The sequence below is a fragment of the Typopeltis vanoorti genome, chromosome 11 (genome assembly GCF_054136105.1).
Source record: "Typopeltis vanoorti isolate ZY-2024b chromosome 11, IOZ_Tvanoo_1.0, whole genome shotgun sequence".
NCBI lineage: Eukaryota > Metazoa > Arthropoda > Arachnida > Uropygi > Thelyphonidae > Typopeltis > Typopeltis vanoorti.
In genome coordinates this window covers 113,217,646-113,237,377 of record NC_143559.1, presented here as the reverse complement: position 1 = coordinate 113,237,377, position 19,732 = coordinate 113,217,646, and the positions used below count along the sequence as shown (strand labels likewise).

At 35.6% G+C, this 19,732-nt stretch overlaps 1 protein-coding gene across 1 annotated transcript in view; it reads left to right on the top strand.

The window, feature by feature from the left end:
* LOC150101959 (forkhead box protein P1-like) overlaps window positions 1–18,658 on the top strand; it is a 227,939-nt gene extending 209,281 nt beyond the window's left edge. Inside the window, exons 12-14 of the mRNA XM_090399943.1 lie at window positions 8,879–8,984; window positions 11,930–12,111; window positions 17,975–18,658. Of these exons, the coding sequence (XP_090256069.1) occupies window positions 8,879–8,984; window positions 11,930–12,111; window positions 17,975–18,161 (475 nt within the window). The 3' untranslated portion in view covers window positions 18,162–18,658. The remainder of the gene's footprint in view (window positions 1–8,878; window positions 8,985–11,929; window positions 12,112–17,974) is intronic.
* The last annotated feature ends 1,074 nt before the right edge of the window (window positions 18,659–19,732 follow it).

Genomic DNA, 19,732 nt, shown 5'->3' with positions numbered 1-19,732 from the left:
ATTTCCTCATGACACATTCTGACTTACTTTCTAGGAGCTTTTGATATGGTTTCTTCTTTTCCAAGATCTCTTGATTCCCTGTATGTACTTTTATCCAAAACAATGTGAAGATATCACTGTAAATTATTATTATTATTATTATTATTATTATTATTATTATTATTATTATTCAGGCCTCCATGGAGTCAAAAGACTCATCGTGGGAAGTCCTTCCTAAGAAACACAAAGTCTATCAAGACTCATCGAGGGGAGGTCCCCCCCCTCCCCTAAGAAACACAAAGTCTATCATACCACTCCTTGAACTCATTGACCGTTCTCGCTCTCACCACTCCATCAGGCAATGCATTCCATGGTTCAACCACTCTCCATGCAAAGAAACCACTCCTCACACTCTTGCTCACAGTTTCCTTTCGTAACTTCCAGGGATGGCCTCTTGTCATCACTCCTTCCCACTATTCAACCAAGCGAAAGAACTCCCTAGTGTCAATCCTTATCATTGTCACTCAATGACAAGTTTTACACAAAACTTTACATTTGCCCTTTTGTTCTAATTTTGCATTCATGGCAAAATTGCAGAATGCATTACACATGTTATGGTGCACACAGCTCAATACCACATGGCAGGCTGACTCAACAGCGTCTATGCCACTGACACCTGTCAGCATGAGACTGTAACTCAATCTGTTGCTGAGTATCTAGCACAGTCCAGTTTCTTTTTGATAGCACCTCCTAGTCAAATATTGCTATAGGCCAGGAAATATGGAGGGTAGTGATGAAGAAATGTATGATTAGCGTGGGTTAGTGAACAAGGGATGGGTGATCATTATGGATGATTTTATTTATGGTAATATAGATGAAATGAAGAGATAGTATCTGGGAATAAAAAAAATGAATTTTTTGTGTTCTTGATAGACAGCTAACTGTCTTAGGCAGTATATAACAGAGGGTTGAGAATCTAGAGGATTGAGAATCTTAGATTTGATCATTTCTTCAGAAAATGTGATTGTGAATGTCACACCTCCTGCAAAATCATGAGGATCATGACGTGATCGTCTGGGTGGTTGCCAACCATATGATGACATATATGAGGAAAGGATATACAGTGGAAAACCTTGATTGTCGAACATAATTCATTCCTAAAGGCTGTTCGGAAACCAATTTGTTTGAAAACTGAAACCATTTTCTCATAAAAATTAATGTAAAATGGAATAATCCATTCCTGAACCCCAGATGATTACTTATTTAAACCTTTACAACAGTACTTCATGCATAAAATCGTATACAAAAATAATGAAAATGCATAAAATCTTACATAAAAAAAATAAACCCAATAAATAGATAAAACATAGATGAAAAAGGGTGATCTCTTTACACGAAACTTTGCACCTCACTCCATTTTGCATACATTTCTTTTATCAAAGAACTAGGAATCCTCCCTTCCTTCCTCTGTCTCTGAAGACATTTCTGTGTTTTGCTGCTCCTTCTGAAGGTGTTCCAGTTCTTCCATGGTAAGCTCATTCCTGTGGCCTCCACATCAGCATTGCCAACTACCAAGCCCATGCTTTTGCCCAGAGACACAACATCATTGACAATAGCAACATACTCAGTCTCAAAGCCCTGAATGTTTCTGTCTGCTACACAATCTGGCCATAGTTTCTTCCAGGCTGAGTTTATGGTCCTGTAAGTCACTTGCACTCAGGCTTTGTCAAGAATATTAAGCAATAGAGGATATTGAAGTGATATTTCCAGAATTCTCTGAGTGTTAATTCTGTGTCAGAGGTCACTTCAAAACACCTTTGAAACAATGCTTTGGTGTAGAGCAGTGGTCGCCAAAGTGGTCGATATAACATTGTTAGGGATCGATTCGGGCTCAGGGGTCAAAAGAAAAATATAAGGCATCATTGTACGGGTAATATTTAATTTGGTTAACTTGGATTACCTCCATCCTGAATGACAACGCAATTAAGAGTGAATCGTGGGAACAATGACATGAATAGGACCTGTAAAATGGAGCAAGGTCATGAAAATAGTTACAGAGGCCAATCAAGTAGGCCAAAATGATGTATTTACCAATAAAGGGATGTCGGTAATTTTACATAAATATATTTTATATATTATTTATCCCTCCTATCAAATATGTAATGTTAAGACGGAGGTCAAAAACCAAAATGTATCCCTTTGACGTTAAGCCAATATAATAATATATAATATATTATGCATACAATAAACACTGTAACTATAACATAAACAATCTAAAAACTCACCCCGTCTTTTTTGCTTGTCCTATTATAATTACGTAATAGTAAAATAGAGGGGGTCAATAAAAAGTCAAGAAACTCCTGAAGGGGTCAACGGTCAAAGAAGTTTGGACCCCTGGTGTAGAGTTTCTTAAAGTTCGAAATGGCTTGCTGGTCCATAGGCTGGATTAGAAGAGTCGTATTAGGGGATAGGAACTTCACTGTGATAAAATCAAACTCCTCCACCAACTCGTCCTCCAAGCCTGGAGGATGAGCAGGAGCATTGTCCATCACAAGAAGTCATTTTAATGGCACATTTTTATCTTGAAGATATTTTCTTATATTTGGGGCAAAGACTTCATGGATCTGCTGAATAAAAAAATTGCCTGGTTACCCAAACATTTGTCTGAGATCTTTGTTTAGTAAGAACTTTAACTCCTTTTGCACCATCAGCTCCCTTGATTGCCTCTTTATTTTTGAGTATTGTACAGATCATTGATATCGCCATACCAAACTGCATAGCAAGATCCGAGACACAAATGTCATTTTTCTCATTTTCATGTTTGGATAAAATTTCTCTTTCCACCTCTATCGTGGTTCTAATAACTTTTCTTTTCGCTTTGCTACTATCATTATCCTTCTTCAGTCCCATGGTGGCTTATTTAATAATAATTTATTAAAAAAAACAGCAAAATACAAAGAAAATCAAGAAAAGGCACTGCAAATTTGAGCCAGTGTCTGGATTGAGAGGAGGCTGTGGCGTAAGTGACACTCTCTCACCATACATCTCAGCCTGGGGATCATGTGGTTGCCAGTTTGCCTATTCGGGAACCGAGATTCTGTTTGGAAACTGGTCCGTTTTTGGTTTGGAAAATATGTTCGGGAACCGATTTGTTCGAGATGAGAGGCATTTGACAAACGAGGTTCCATTGTATGTGGAACTACAAGGCTGGTGATTATGAAAAGCTTAAGAGATAGTTTGGAGCTATAGCATGGAATGAGGAGTTAAGCACAAAAGAGATAAATTCTGCTTTGGCACTGACCAAAAGCTATTTAATGGAATTGGTCTGTGAATGTATTTCAAAGGTTAAAAGGCTGAATAAGGTAGGTATCAAATAGATGAATGATGAAAGGGATTAAGCATGAAATCTGGAAGAAAGAAGCACTGTGGAGGCAAGACAAAAATGGATGATGGTAATAATCAGTTGCATGAAAGTACAAAGAGCAGGCCAGGAAGATGACTCAATTGGTAAGGACAGCAGAACTGTAGTATGAACAGAAATTAGCAGATCAGACCAAGAAATATCGCGAAAGTTCTTTCGATATATAAGTAGAAGAAAGAATGATTATGATAAAATTATGTTAATGGATAAAGATGTTAGTTTGATAATTGCTGCAAATAACTTGGTCAAGGTATTCAGTGAGAAATTCATAAAAGTATTTCATCCTCATCATTGTCTCATCATGAGAAACTCAAGTGTAAAAGAAATGGAAGAGGATGGACTGGAGCGATCAAGAGGTATATGAGGAATTATGTAAACTTGATGTCAGTAAGTCAATAGGACTTGGTGACATATCACTGCATGTCTTAAGAGAATGATTTAGGGAATTAATGGCAGCCTTGACATAACTGTTGAACAAAGTCTCGCCACAGCCCAAAGTACCAAAGGAGTGGAAAGAGGATAACATTGTCCCACTTTACAAAGGTGAAATGGAACAATTTGTTGATAAGGCAATATACGCAGACAAAGCATATAATGTATAGACAAGCTTTCTGTGTATCTGGAGTTGTAAGGTGTTAGAGATGCTGGTGAGAGCTGGGTACAGATGTGGGTTGATAACAGTAGTATTCTCTGTGATGGTCGGCATGAGTTTGTTAAAGGGAGGTTGTATTTTACTAATTTACTTATGTACTGTAACAGGGTTATAAATGCTTTGGACAAGGAAGATGCACGTACAGAATATACTTAGATTTTGCTAAGGCTTTTGATAGATTGCCACCCAACAACTAAATTAACTAAATTGGAATCGATGGGATTAGATATTAAATCAGTGAGTTTTGTAGTTGGTCAGCTATCAGATAAGTATCAGCAAGTTGTGTGTGTGTGTTTGTGCAGGTGGGGGGGGGGGTGAGAGGATATTCTGAAAGAGAAAAGTTATTAGTGATCTGCCAGGTTCTGGTTTGGAGCTGTTGTTGTTAACTTGTATATTAATGATATTGGAACTGGTTTAACTGGCAATATGCAACTTTTATAGATGTAAGGATGATGAGGAATCAAGAAGATGTGGCCTTACATGAGGATTTAAATTGACTGTGTGAGTGAACATGTGAGCTGAATTGTCAGTTTAGTGTTGCAAAGTGTAACGTTCCAAAATTTGGTAGGCAAAGATGTGGTGCAAAGTCTACACTTGGTTTGGAAATTTTGAAGGTAGCAAAAGAGATGAAAGATCTGGTAGGGAACAAGAACTTGAAGTTAAGGAATAATGTCAGTTGTGAAGTCATCATGTCAGATTAAGGAATTTGAAGGATATTAAGAATGTGAAGGATTTTGACATGCAGAAATAAAGAGGTTAGGGTTTCAGGCAATCAAATCTGTAATCTATATGACCTTGATCAGGCCTCATATAGATTTCAGATTTGAGTGCCTGGTTTCAGGGTGAAGAGAATATATTAGAACAAGTCCAGAGAAGATTGACAAATATGGTATATGATCTTTACAATGTGGAATATAAAGACAGATTGAGATTCTCTCTCAAAGTTAAGCACAAAAGAGATAAATTCTGCTTTGGCACTGACCAAAAGCTATTTAATGGAATCGGTCTGTGAATGTATTTCAAAGATTAAAAGGCTGAATAAAGTAGGTATCAAATAGATGAATGATTTTGCAGGGCCTCATGAATAGAAGGAAGAGAGAGGATGTGATTAACATATATAAGTTAGTTAATGGTTTGTTACTCGATTAATATGTCTGTGAAGAAATTTTTCATAGGAAGAGAAATGGAGAAACAAGATATAACAAGAGTTCATTCTTGAAAACTGTACAAGGAAGGTGAGCAAGAATAAGGAGCAGGTTCTTTGCATGGAGAGTGTTAAGTAGAATGCATTGCCTGAAAGTGTGGTCAATGTATAATGAATTTAAAGTACAGTTTGCTTTGTATGTACAGTATTAATATTACCTCCAAGGCTTTATGGAGTCTGAAGAGTCATTGTCAGAAGTCAAACACTCATAGACTGCAATTAACTATCATACATTGCTTTTAATACATTCAGTGTTGGAACACTCACCACCCACACTGGCAGTGCATTCCACTCATTCACCACCTACCAAGCAAACAATCTCCTTTTCACTTCCTTACTCACATGACTGTTGTACAGTTTCCAGGGATGTGTAAGATTCTCTCACCAGTTTATGTCTCAGTCATATCACTCCTCCCCTCCTTTCCACCAAAGCTCTAAAGATCACATTCCCTCAATCTCTCTTCATGTTCAGTATATAAGAATACTGAAATAGTCTTAGTTATTCACCTTTGTACTCTCTCTCTCTCTCTCCCCAGTGTTTCTTTATCATCAATATAGTCAGGTAACCAGATCAATGCAAAGAAATCCAAATCAGACCTAAGTAGCACCTTGGAGCTATCATATACTCATACAGTGGAACTATCACATCCCTTATTATATGTTAGTGTTCTTTGCATTATAGTAGCAATTTTATTGGTAGCCGTTAAAACTTTTGTGATGTATGCCCTGAACTTCAGTTTCCTCCCTATCCATCAGGATCTCTAGATTCATTGCTTCCTCCATCTCCTGAAGCACAGTCCAGTATGATAAACCTCATTCCATCTATTCTGGGCCAAGGTGCATAACTTCACATATAACATCATTGAAATGATATCCCTATTCTTCAGCTCAAAGCACCAACCCATTCAAATCCTTTGTTAAAAACATCACATCAAAACCTCTTTACATTTCTCTTAATAATTTAGCATCATTAGCAAACAACTGAATATCTCATCTTACACCATGAATTATGTCATTAATATACAACTTAAACAATAGTAGCTCCAGAATGGAACCCTGGTACCTCACTTGTCGCTTTCCATTTTGAGACTGCACTCTGATACACTACCTACTGACTGATATCAGTCAGCCATCCCTGTAACTAAACTACCAAATGACTATCCATTCCCATCCTGCTCAATTTCAGCAGTAGTTTATTATGTGGTACACTAACCAGATTACTAAAGCATGACCTTCCCTTAGCAAACCCCATGCTGCTCTCTCTCAAAAGATTTCCATTTTCATTATCAAGGTGTGTATTCTATCTCCAATCAGCCTCTATAACATCTTCACCACTATACCTTATGTATGTACTTGCCTATAGCTGGACACTACTGGCTTGGATTATTCTTTATGATGGCCCTATTTTTTCTTCTTTATGCTTTTCTTGGATTGTTCCTGTTGCCAAATTTCTGTTGAAAACAACCAAGTCAAGGGCACTGTCAGCTCTTACACACATTCCTGTATTATCTGTGGTGATATTCCATCCATTCCCTGACTCAATGAAAGTCTCAAGTTAATAATAATAATAATAACAATCATTCCCTCTCATTTATTCTGAACCTATAATAACATGAGCAACAATTTTCCAGGATCCATTTACTGTTGATTTCCTAATTCAATGAATCTGCTACTTCCATTACTTCTGTTTGCTCGAATTGAATAACCTTCCTTCTTTGAGGTATTCCCAAAGACTACAGTCTTCAGCTGTTTGGAAAAGATCTAGGAATCCTGCCTACATTTATTTGCTGTAGATTTTACAATCTCCTATTATTATTATTATTATTATTATTATTATTATTATTATTATTATTATTATTATTACCCCAAGACCTCATGGAGTCAAAGACTCATCTGGGAGGTCCTTTTATCACACACACATCTCATCATATCGTGTCTTAAACACACTCAAACTCCTTGCAGACACCACACTCTCAGGCAAGGCATTCCAATCATTCACAACTCAACTCTGCACGAAAAAAACCTGCCTCTCACTCCCCTACTCACACCCTCTTTATACAGTTTCCAGGGATGACCTCTGGTTCTCCCCTGATGTCTCACTATTCTCTGTAGAACTTCTCCACCATTGATCTTATAACAACCCCTTACCAACTTGTACGTCTCTATCATATCTCCCCTCTTCCTCCTGTCCACCAGACTCTGCAAATTATGTCTTCTCAATCTTTCCTCATACTCAACATTTCAGAGGTCGCAGAAGTAATCTAAGGGAGGGAAAACTCGATAAACCATGTAGGCCTATGAGAGTTGCAAAAGATTACCACTAACTGGTGCCTATGTAGTTTCTGTTTCTAGGAATCATGTTGTGGAATCAAGTTTTTTTTATATTCCATGATTTCCATAGCAGCATTTTTGCTCTACATCTTTTTTTTTTTATATATTCATTTTAATCTATATGAAGTATGTAAATATTTCATACCTAAAAGATACCAAGTTCTTTTATATGTATATAAATATAAACTTGGTTTTAATCCATTTCCCAAGTAAGCAAATAGACAAGTAAGTCAAGTTTGCGCCTGCAAGGAGTGCAAGTCTGGGCGACTCCATACGTGGTGCAACTCGTGGTAAAGGTGGAATAAGATCTAATCACTATTCTTAGTATTTACCCTTAATGCAGAGCACATCTCCTTGAAGAGATGTATGATGCTATGCATTAAAGGTAAGGAGCCACTACCCAGACCGGTTTTGACCTTTATTGAGGTCTCATCAGTGGGAGCCAGGCTTAGAAATACCAAGGTTTAAGTAATACAGAGGTTATAAATATTTTACCAAAAGAAGTTACCATAAGGTGCTTTGACCTTATTAAATAAAAATCTCAGGATGAGAGATAGATGTAGAAAGTTCTTTTACCTTGGGTATAATATACGTTAAAGATACCAAGCTATTTTATATGTATATAAATATAAACTTGGTTTTAATCCATTTCCCAAGTAAGCAAACAGACAAGTAAGTCAAGTTTGTGCCTGCAAGTAGTGCAAGTCTGGGCAACTCTGTACGTAGTGCAAGTCTTAATAATAATAAGTAAGAATAAGCTCTGATCACTATTCTTAGTATTTACCCTTAATGCAAAGCACATCTCCTTGAGTGCAAGTAGACTTGCATTACTTGCAGATGCAAACTTGACTTACTTGGGAAATGGATTAAAACCAAGTTTATATTTATATACATATAAAATAGCTGGGTATCTTTAACGTATATTATACCCAAGGTAAAAAAACTTTCTATTTATTACCTACTTATATTACATCAAACTCTAAATATTATGTGGACATACTTGTGTTCACTATTACAGGTAATCAATAGTAACAGTAATAGTACATGTGTGTGTGTGTGTGTGTGGGAGGGGGGAGCACAATCTTTGCATTTGCAAATGAGTATATACATTTATTATATTCTGTATTATATTCTCTATATAATAGTATATTCATGTGCACACACACACACACACACACACACGTGCGCGCGCGCAAAAAAAATATTAATTGGATATTCCAATATATATTGGAATATATATATATATATAAATGTAAATGTCTAAGCAGCTGTGTTCAAATTGTTCTTTCAGGTCTTTGTCACTGTCCTCTCAAGAATCCCAAGGCTTGGGGAAGGAATCTTCTAGGTCCCACCATAATTCAGGACTGTATGGAGAAAATACAAACACCTCCTTACAGGTAAATAGAATTATACCATCAAGTTTTCTTGCCTTTTATTGAATTATAAATTTTGATTTGTGTTGATTTGATACATAACTGTTTATCTAAAATTAGATACAAAATCGCTTGAAAAATTTATATTTTTTGCCTACCTTGTTGGCCAAGCGTATAACATCTCAAACCAACAGATTTAGTTTCAAATTCCCCATTGAGCACATAACTGTCTTTTTTTTATTAATATTATTATTATTAATGTGGTATATAAATTAAGTGGATATTAAATCCAACATAATTTCAGAGCCGAATACAGAAACTATAAAAGTTTCGTATTTGAAAGTTGACCAGAGAGCTTGCAGGAATACACTCGGCATCATGCTACGAGTTGCCCTAGCTTAATTTATATTATTATTATTATTATTCCTGACACCTCCAAGGAGTCCGAAGACTCATCGCGGGAGGACACCTACAACTGTCTCAACCACTACACCGAACCTCTACTACGAATCATCTCCATCAACGCCATCTACCACCCACCTCCACCACAGCTGGTATTCTATGTCTGTAAATTGCGTGTTTTCTGAAGGGCCGATTTGTCTGTATGTGGGATGAAAAACCCGAGTTTCCAGGAGAAAAAACCCTGCTACCTCCGTATGAGATCGGCTAACTCACCTTTGATTGAAAATCGTCCAGATAAAGATTCCTCCTGTCGTGACGAGAATCGAACTTAGGCCTATTCCAATCGAAGGGTGCAATGTACCATTGTTCTTCCAATTGCGCCACGGAAACGCTTAAAAAAAGTGCTATTGAGCTGAAAGCTCTAGTCATGACTGGGTAACGGCAATAGCTGAGCCTCAGTTAAAACTTCATTGGCTACAGCATTGCCATTCGTTACCCTGGAAGTCCTAAAAAGGACTTGAACCCTTCATCCCTTCCGAAAATAATTTTGCATCGGCAAATTGAAGCTTATTAGCTCTTTATTTTAGTAAATGTGGTATAGATTTTCATAGTTCTGTGTGTGTGAAACTATTGCTCTGCTTATTCGAGGTATAAAGTAGTTGAAAAAAGTTCTGTATTAGGTTTCTAGTTTATCTAACCCTTAGCCCATTTACAGCACTAATGTACTACAGGTTTACAACCTTTTTGTGGCTAAAATTTACATAAAATAAGTTCAAAAATATTATTCAAATCCATTAGCCACTAAGAAAATCCATTTAATTTCACTTGAAGCCATTTATTTCATATTTTCTTAAGAAATAATTATAACAAAGAATTCATGACAGAATGAAAATGCATATTTTATTAAATTTTAGATTCATGATTGATAAGAATAAAATTCTAATTATCATGGACTTTTATTAATTTGTCCATTGCATGTAAACAAATGTATTTTTGGGGCTCTTACCTATATTAGTATATCAGTTTTCATATTGGGTTTGAATTCCACTGTGGTATGGATGCATGATGGTAGATGAATTTCATTGTCTATTATTGTTATTATCCAGGCCTCCATGAGTCAAAAGACTCATCGTGGGAGATCGTTTTTAGGAAACACAAAGTTTATCATACCACTCCTTGAACTTATTGACCATTCCCCCGCTCCAACCACTCTCTCAGGCAATGCATTCCAAGGTTCAACCACCCTCCATGCAAAGAAACCACTCCTGACCCTCCTGCACACAGCCTCCTTTTTAACAACAGTTTAAAAGTCTCGATCATATCACCTCTCCTTCTTCTATCCACCAAATTCTGCATTCCCATCTTTGTTATCCACCTCTGTACCCTTTCCACAGTTAATTTATCCCCTTCAAATCCTGGGGACCAAATCTGAGAACAATAGTCTAAATGTGGTTATTATTATTATTATTATTATTGCACTCTCCATGGAGTTGGCGGACTCATCATGGGAAGTTCATTTAACTGACAACATATTTATCATACTGAATCTTAAAATTATTAACACTCCTTGCATTAACAACACGTTCTGGTAACGTGTTCCATTCACTGACATTTATCCATGTAAACAAATTTACTCTTCACACCCTTCTTCACCAGATATGAAACCTATGAAAAATAATATGAAACCACCATCTTGCTTATTGAGGCTTATTGATAAAGTACCATCTTTTGTGTAGAATACCTTCTGCCTTAACTGTAATGCCATAGATTTACAATCTTTCACAAGTGTTATTAAATTGAAATTTTTTTCATTTTTCATTAAAAAAAAATAAGACACCTTTATTTTGTCTTGTTTATAGTATTTTGCCTATTTCTTTCCATTAAAATTTCTTCAGGTTATTTATAACATGAATAAATTTTAATCAATACACACAGTTTATATTTGTCTGATTTTTATGAACTGCAGGCAAAAAAAATATAAGAAGGAAAGGAAGAAAGAAAAAAGATTAAAAAATGGTCAGAAAACTATGGACAGAGAAGGGACTCACGTTTAAGGAGACTTAAACTTTGAATGCTTTCTTATAGTTTGTGCAGTCACATCAGTTCAAAGACCTTGTATAGAGGGTTTTTTTTTTGTCTTACCTAGATCTTATAATAACTTATTATCATCTGCAACAAATATGAATTACTGTATTATTTATTATACATATGTGCATTTTACTAACATAGTAAAAAAAAAAAAAGTATGTAAATGTGGTACTAATCCCAAAATCAAAAATTGAGAAAATGTTGTGAACACACCAAAAAATGCTAATAAATGCAAATCTAACTCATGTCTAGTTAGAAAACAAATTGACAAATGTCAGAAAATGCACCAAAAATGTTATATATAACTTTTTAATATCTGATACGTGGAAGAATTAAATTATTTATACCTTTGATTTAAATTTTTTGCCACAGATTAGAAACATGCAGTTATTGCCATGCCTTACTGTGGTGATTTGTGACCATCTTGACATATATGCTGTATGTATATATTGTTTGCTTTTTTTTAAATTTTTTATTAGGCTACACTGGCAGACAACAATTTGTCAAGTTTCTTAAGTTCATCTTCCGCAAATACAGCAACAGCTTCCACTCCAATCACTTCTCCCACTCCAGCGTCTGGTTCTTTTGCACCTCTTTTGGCTATGAGCGAATCAGACAGGTATCTGATGGATATGATGTGTAGAGGAACAGGTAATACCAAGTAAGTATATGTTGAGGTTTTCAGAGAATTCGAATAGTATAGTTATTAATGTTTCCTGAATATAATTTTGCAACCTGATCTTTATTTATCATGTTCATAAACTGGAGCTTAGTTTTGCCATTTATGATAAAACTGATATTAATAGAAAAGCAATATTTCAAAACTGATATTAATAGAAAAGCAATAATGCAACTGATGGCTTTATTGGCTGAATGGATAGCATACCTGCTCTTTAACCAACAGGCTGCAGGTTCATATTCTGCTCTAGATGTGGATATTTTGTGAATGTCGTTAGGTATTTTTTAAGAGGTAAAGTTTATTATCTGGTATGAGACTAGATAATAAACTGCTTGAAAAAGTTCTATGTTTAGTCTCTAGAGCAGTTTCCAGATTACATTAAAAAATATATATATATATATATATATATATATATATATATATATATATTTAATTTATTAAAATAATCAAAAAAAGTAATACATTTTTAATAAAATTAAAATTTTAAAACAATTTAAAATAATTATTTCAAATTATTTTAGTTGAAATATTTTGTCTTCTTCTGTTCCTCTCTCCATCAGCACTTATTAAATTCATCCTTCCATGCTTGTTCTTCCTTTTACTTGCCATGTAATGAAAGAAGTCTGAATGTGTTTGGCCTGCTTGCTTAGCCATCTTTTATAATCCACTTTTGTCTTCCTTAGCATACTGGTCACCGTTTAGTTTTGCTTTGTAGTACTGAAGGGCTTGTCGATTGCCTTTCTCCTTATATATCCTACAAAACTCTTTTCTTTTTTTTTTGGAAACTCCTGCTTATTGATGCTATTCACCCATTTAACTCCTACCTAGCTTATCATTTGAATATTGCTTTCTTCAAGCATTTCTTGACTATTTTCCCTGCACCTTCTTATATCTTTTTCCTCTAGATTCTTATGCCATGCCACTGCTCTATGCCTGGTTCCTCAGTTTATTATAATCACTGCTTTGTAATTACACATAAATTTCTTGAAACTTCCACATTTGGCAGTTTCTCAGATCAAGACCACATGATCACTCTCTCCAATCAGAGACAATGTCAGTACCTTGATTATTGCCAAGTTCTCTGATGCTGTTACCAGATCCAGCACTCTCACATCCTGAATCTCATCCTGGTCTCTATCTCACACCAGATACCCTTAAATGCACTATCCTCCACATTGCTATCTTCATACCATAGAAAAATTTCTTTCCTTGGTTACAAAGTAACTTCTTCTTGCATGGCACTGCTCTATGCCTGGTTCCTTGGTTTGTTATAATCACCTGCTTTGTAATTCCAGATAAACCCCCTTGAAACTTCCACATCTGGCAGTCTCTCAGATCAAGACCACATGATCACTCTCTCCAATTAGAGGCAATGTTAATACCTTGGTTATTGTCAAGTTCTCTGATGCTGTTACCAGTCCAGCACTTTCATCCTGGTCTCTATCTCACACCAGATACCCTCAATGCACTGTCCTCTGCATTGCTAGCGTCATACCGTAAATTTTTTTTTCACTTGGTTACAAAGTAACTTCTTCTTGCCAAGAAATTATGTTCTTGTTTAATCCTTTATCTAAGTGTAAGTAAACAAAGTCTGTGCATGAAGTATATCTCTAACTAGGCTACTTGTATGTAGTGGATGTTGACATCGCATTAATTGCATCGATATCCCATAATGCAAAGCGCACTCCCTTTCAGGCATCTTTATTATTATGCATCATGGGAAGGGTTATGACCTAAATTGGTTTCAAACTTTTATTGAGGTCTCATTAGTAGTAGCTCAACCCAGAAAGATAATACAAAAGTTGTTTAAATGCAGAAGCTATATATTTTCCATATACAAGTAGCAGAAAGGTGTCCCACCTTATTATTAAAATACCGTTATCAGAGATAGTTGTAGAAAATATTTTCACTTGGTTACAAGTGTGTTTGCTTGCACTTGAGTAAAGGATTAAACAAGAATTGGCAAATACAGTTTACATCTTACTACTGAAACTCTTTTGGGCTTTATTTCTTCAGCTGGCATTATCAAAACCCTTCCTCATTCTGTCCTCTCTCTAAACATAGTATACCCATTGCATTCTGTGCCTATGACTATATATCCTCCATCAGCCAAGTTTACTGATGCCTATAATCTTTGGCAGTTGAATTGCCCATGCTAAAATTTCTTCCCCTTATTTCAAATGCTGCTGGCAGTAATGTACATGAATAGTAGTATCCCCTTTGACCCCCCAACCACACCTTGTGTTGTCTATCTCACTTAATTTCAGAACCTGAGGCTTTGATCATTCTTCTACTCATTTACTTCACTCATATCAAGGATGCCTGCATGACACACACACACACACACACACACACACACACTTGCTTGCAGTGTCCCCCCACCCCCATAAAAAAAGAACTTTCTCATTCTGGACTTCCCAATTTTCAGTGAACCATACTTTCTTAACCATCATAAGTTTATATAAGTCCTTAAGTCTGTCAAACTCACTCTACACATTCACAAACTCCACATTATTCCTTAATCAAATCTTTTCCATGTAAAGTCAAAAGTGAATAAATGAGCAAACAATAACCATCTCACTTAAATTAGGATATAGAATTAAATTATATGCTTTATTTACATCAGTAAATTTCCATCCCATCTTCCTTTTCATGTTAGGTTCAATGGCTTGTCATTGTCAAATAACTTATCATCTTAGAACCCCAATTACTGGTAGGGCAGTTAATTCTATCTGCATTGTCTACTGTGTCTGTAAATTGCATATATTCTTCTGCCCAGTTTGCTTGTTTTGCAGGATGAAAAACATGAGTTTCCAGAAGAAATAACCCTGCAACTCCCATATGACACAGGCTAACTCACCTTCACTTGAGAAAGCTCTGCTAAAGGTTCTTCACATCTTAGATAAGATTCAGGTCTTTCCAAAGTGCATTGTCAATCATAACTGAACTATAGATGCTCTCATCAGTAAATTAGTTTATCAACACTGACTTCTCACAAGCTTTCTTAATGAACAATTTTCTTTTCCATCTTAAGCGCTTGTTTTTTTCAGATTAACTATCTGAATTGGCCAGTCTTTTTGGTTTACTCCTTATCATCACTTCCTGATATATATCAAGGACAGTGAATACATTTAAGTCAAGGTATGATAAGCTGTGCATGTGAGAGTGGGACCTCCCATGATGAGTCTCTGGACTGCATAAGGTGTGTTAATAATAATAATAATAATAATAATAATAATATCCTCAGTGAGTACAGGATACACTGCAGTATTACATAATTATTATTACATGACACATCCAGGGAGTCCAAAGTCTTATCGAGGGAGGGCACCTACTCCACAACTCTCCGCCTCCACCACTCAATCCAACTGCAAAGAAACCACTCTACTTTCATCATCTACACCAATGCCATATACCGCCGACCACCACCACTAGTATTTTCAGAGATAGTCACAAACATCCATGCCCACAGCGGGATTCGAATCAGCAGCCTTTTGGCTGGAGAGCAGATACGCTAACCATTCAGCCAACCAGGCCAGCAAAAGTTCAAGATAGACTGCCTGAAGATAGACTTGAACTCGAAGTCTATCTTCAGGCAGTTTAGCAAACACCTCTTCCACTGAGTTGTACAGGTTCTTCAAGTTTGTATTATTTTTGTTATTATATTAAGTTTCTATTATTACTAGCTTCTTATCAACAATTTTCTTCCAAATTAATCTGTTATTTGGCAATATTGAATATTGGTAGATCTTACAGTTTGGTCTTCTGTGATGCTACCTGGTGGACATAAGTCCACCTAGATCTTAGTTTTCTTATGGATCTTTTTCCTGCCATCAAACACCTGCACTTCATAGGAACTTTCTTTGAGAAATGCAAATTGCTAAGACCAATGTTTGATGGATGACTAATAATATCCTGTTTGATATTTTGTGATCTGAACCTTCGTCATTTTATTGTTATTATTTTAGTATTACTATGATTCAGGACCTCTGTGGACTCACAAGACTCATCGTGGGAGACCCACCCTAGAAAATGCAAAGTATATCATACTACTCCTTGAACTCATTTACCACTCATTCTCTCACCACTGTATCAGGTGCATTCCATGATTCAACTACCCTCCATGCAAAGAAACCACTCCTCACCCTCTTGCTCATGACTTCCTTTTACAATTTACAGTAATGGTCCCCTGTCCTTGCTCCTTCCCCTTGTTCCAAACATAAGAACTTCCCAGTGAAAACCCTGTAACTACCTCTCAACAGTTTAAATGTCTCAGTCATATCCTTCTATCTACCCAACTTTGCAATCCGCATTCACTCAGCTTATCCTCATAACTAGCATTGTACAGTCCTGATATCATCTTTGTTCTGCTTCTGCACTCTTTCTGAGGTTAATTTATCCCCTTCAAATCCTGGAGACAAAATTACAGCATAGTAGTCCAGGTGTAATCTGAACAGGGCTATATACAATGGAATGACAATCTTTTTATCTCTGCTGGTCAGTGTCCTTCTCAGTATTGCAGAAATCTCTGGGTGGTAACCTGAATTTCAAGTTTCTATCAATCATCAGCCCCAGATCCCTTGCCTCCTCCACTTCTTCCAGTACAGTTCCTCCAACAGAGTATGCAGCCTCCCATCGATCTATCCCAAATTTCAAGGCTTTCTATTTAGCTGAATTAAACTAACCCCCATTCATTTGCCCATCTATCCATTTTATTCAAATTTATTTAAATCCTCTTGAAGGGTACCACATCTGCACTATTACTTCCCAACTTCACATCATCTGCAAACAGTACTAATGTACTATAGGTTGACCAACCAACCAACCTCTTGTGTATAGGCACAACGTTAAAAAAAAAAAAAAAAAAGAATAATAATAAATAAAAAATAAAAAACTGAATATCCCATTGACAATATCATTCATATAAACATTACAGGTCCTGATGAAAGCATATTTCACAAAATTCATAAATTATCAACTATCTGATTTCGTTACTTATAGTGCCACACCTTTTTTTGCACATATTATTATTATTATCATCCTCTATTCCACCCTCTTCAATTCACAACGATAATTTCACTATCATATTACTGATTCTAATCTGTAATTTTGGATTACACAATTCCATTTATACAATTTATGCCACAGTTCTTTCAAGGACAGTGAATACATTTAAGTAAGGTTTCGAGTATTGGATGGGTTTCAAAACACTGTTCATCATTGCTGCTCAGTATAGCAGAAATAATATCTTTCCAAAGTGAAGTATGTTACCTACATATAAACTATCCTGAATATAAAAATCTTTTCATGGATATAAAAAACTTTTCCCAAATATTGCCAGCCTTGTTGGCCGAGTAGTTAGTACATCCACTGTCCAGCCAAAAGGCTGCAGGTTCTAATCTTGCCATGGATGTTTGTGATTGTCTGTGAAATACTAGTGGTGGTGGGTGGTAGATAGCGTTGGCGGATTGAGTGGTGGAGACAGAGAGTTGTAGAGTAGGTGCTCTCCCTCGATGAGTCTTTGGACTCCCTGGAGGTATCACATAATAATAATAATAATATAATTTTTTCTTCTAATTTACATAATTTATTTCATCATCACTATATTTTATAATGCCACATATGTATTCATTTTATAAAAGTTGACAATTGTTATTATTTAATATTCCTATATGTGTTTCTTTAGTCTACAATTTAATGTAGATCCACTACTGTCATAACTTCTTAAACAAATAATTGAAGATAAATACAAGTCAAATGTTTTTTAGTTATTAAGTTGGCAATAACTTGACTACTTTCATATGACTAAGAGCAAATTTTCATGTGGTATATTTTCATATTTCAGTCCAGCAATTGCTAGCAGAATTCAAATCAAGCAAGAACCAGGTGATTTGGAAGATCCGAATGGATCTACTAATAATCATTACCTTGTTGAAGAACCTGATGACAACAACTCACTGAGTAATAATATGGAGGAAGCTGAAGATTTGTCTCGTCCTTCTTCAGAACCTGCTATATCACTATGTCCATGAGTGATATAAATTGCAGCAAGAAAAATGTTTCGAAAAAAATTATTTCTGAAGTGAATCCTGTCTGATGATAAATGACATCATATCTTCCAAATACAGTTAATTTGGAAAAGTGAAAATAGGATGACTGACTTCATATTACATTGCTTGAAACTGGTGAGTACTATCTACTGTCACCTTGGTGCTGGCCACTACTGTCTGTCTGTCAGCTGTAAAGGGAAGACTTCTGTCATCTGTGGTGTTCAATGGTGATTACCCGTGAGTACTAGATCTCCACAAGATCTCCACTGTATTATCCAGTCAACAGATGTAGAAGTTATTGAGACAATTAGTATTAAAACGTTAGTCATCAGTGATAAGTACGTGATTAGATCAAGTATTTATGAAGCTGTTAGACATGTTTATTTAGGAATCCGACTTAGATGTAAATATATATAATATACATAAATGTATCTTTACTGCTGAACTGTGGAAAGAAACTGAGATTCCAGTTAACTGAAAGCACAAGTCTTCTTAGAACATCCTTTGATTTTAGTTTTAAATATTTTTACTAATTTAACAAGAAAGGTAAATCAAGAGAAAGACTGCCAACCAAAGAACTTGCACACATCAGTGATTTCCTGCTATCAGCCTGATCTGTAATAACAGTGACTTAAGTAGAGCAAGAGCAAAAGACAAGCATCTACTCAAGTAATATCTCAGAAAGATCATTGCCAAAGATCAGGTAACATATATTTATAAAACAGAAAAAGAAAAAAAAATTAAACCGCAACAATCTGATCATGAGTCAAACTATATTTATTTTAAAAAAAATTCTAATGATTAAATTTGCTCACCATGTAAACATAAATACTGAAACTAAAATATTCCACACCATCTGTTCTTTGAATAAGAAAAGGACCATTTATGTACAGAAAAACGATTTTCTGTTGGTTGGCTAAAACTGTTATGTATTTTTAGAACTTCAAATCTTTTTATTTCATGAGTTGTCAAATAATCTTTGATAAAGCAAAAATGTTATCATATCATCAGCGATCATATGGTGCAGTACCTTGAATTTGCTTAAAGGCAGTTTTTTTTATTGTTTCCTAATAATGAGTTTAACTAGTGCCACATTTCAGCACATTTCTAGTGCCATTTTATTTTGTTTTTAACAAGAAAAGTCATGAATATCTCCCCATCTTATAAATTTGCTCTGATATATATTATACTAGTGGAGTTGCCTTCATTGTTTAAAATGGAAAAACTTATGAAATGTAATTTTAGTATAATGTTTGAACAAAGAAAGGCTAACAAAAAAAAATATATATATATATATAAGTCACTAATAGATTGTTTTAGAAAGTATTGGCAGCTTGTAATATTTCATTGTACAAATTAAAATTTCCAAAACTTGGTACCTGACTATATAAAACAGAGTTGTTAATAATTGCATGTATAGGATCAGGGCCATACTTATGCACAGGCGCATGAGGCTGTAGCTGGGGGGCCCTGAAAAATTGGGGCCAATTTAAGGGCCCTAAACAATGAGGAAGGGACCCTGGAGCACTCTAGCACCTTGAAAAGTGTAAGTA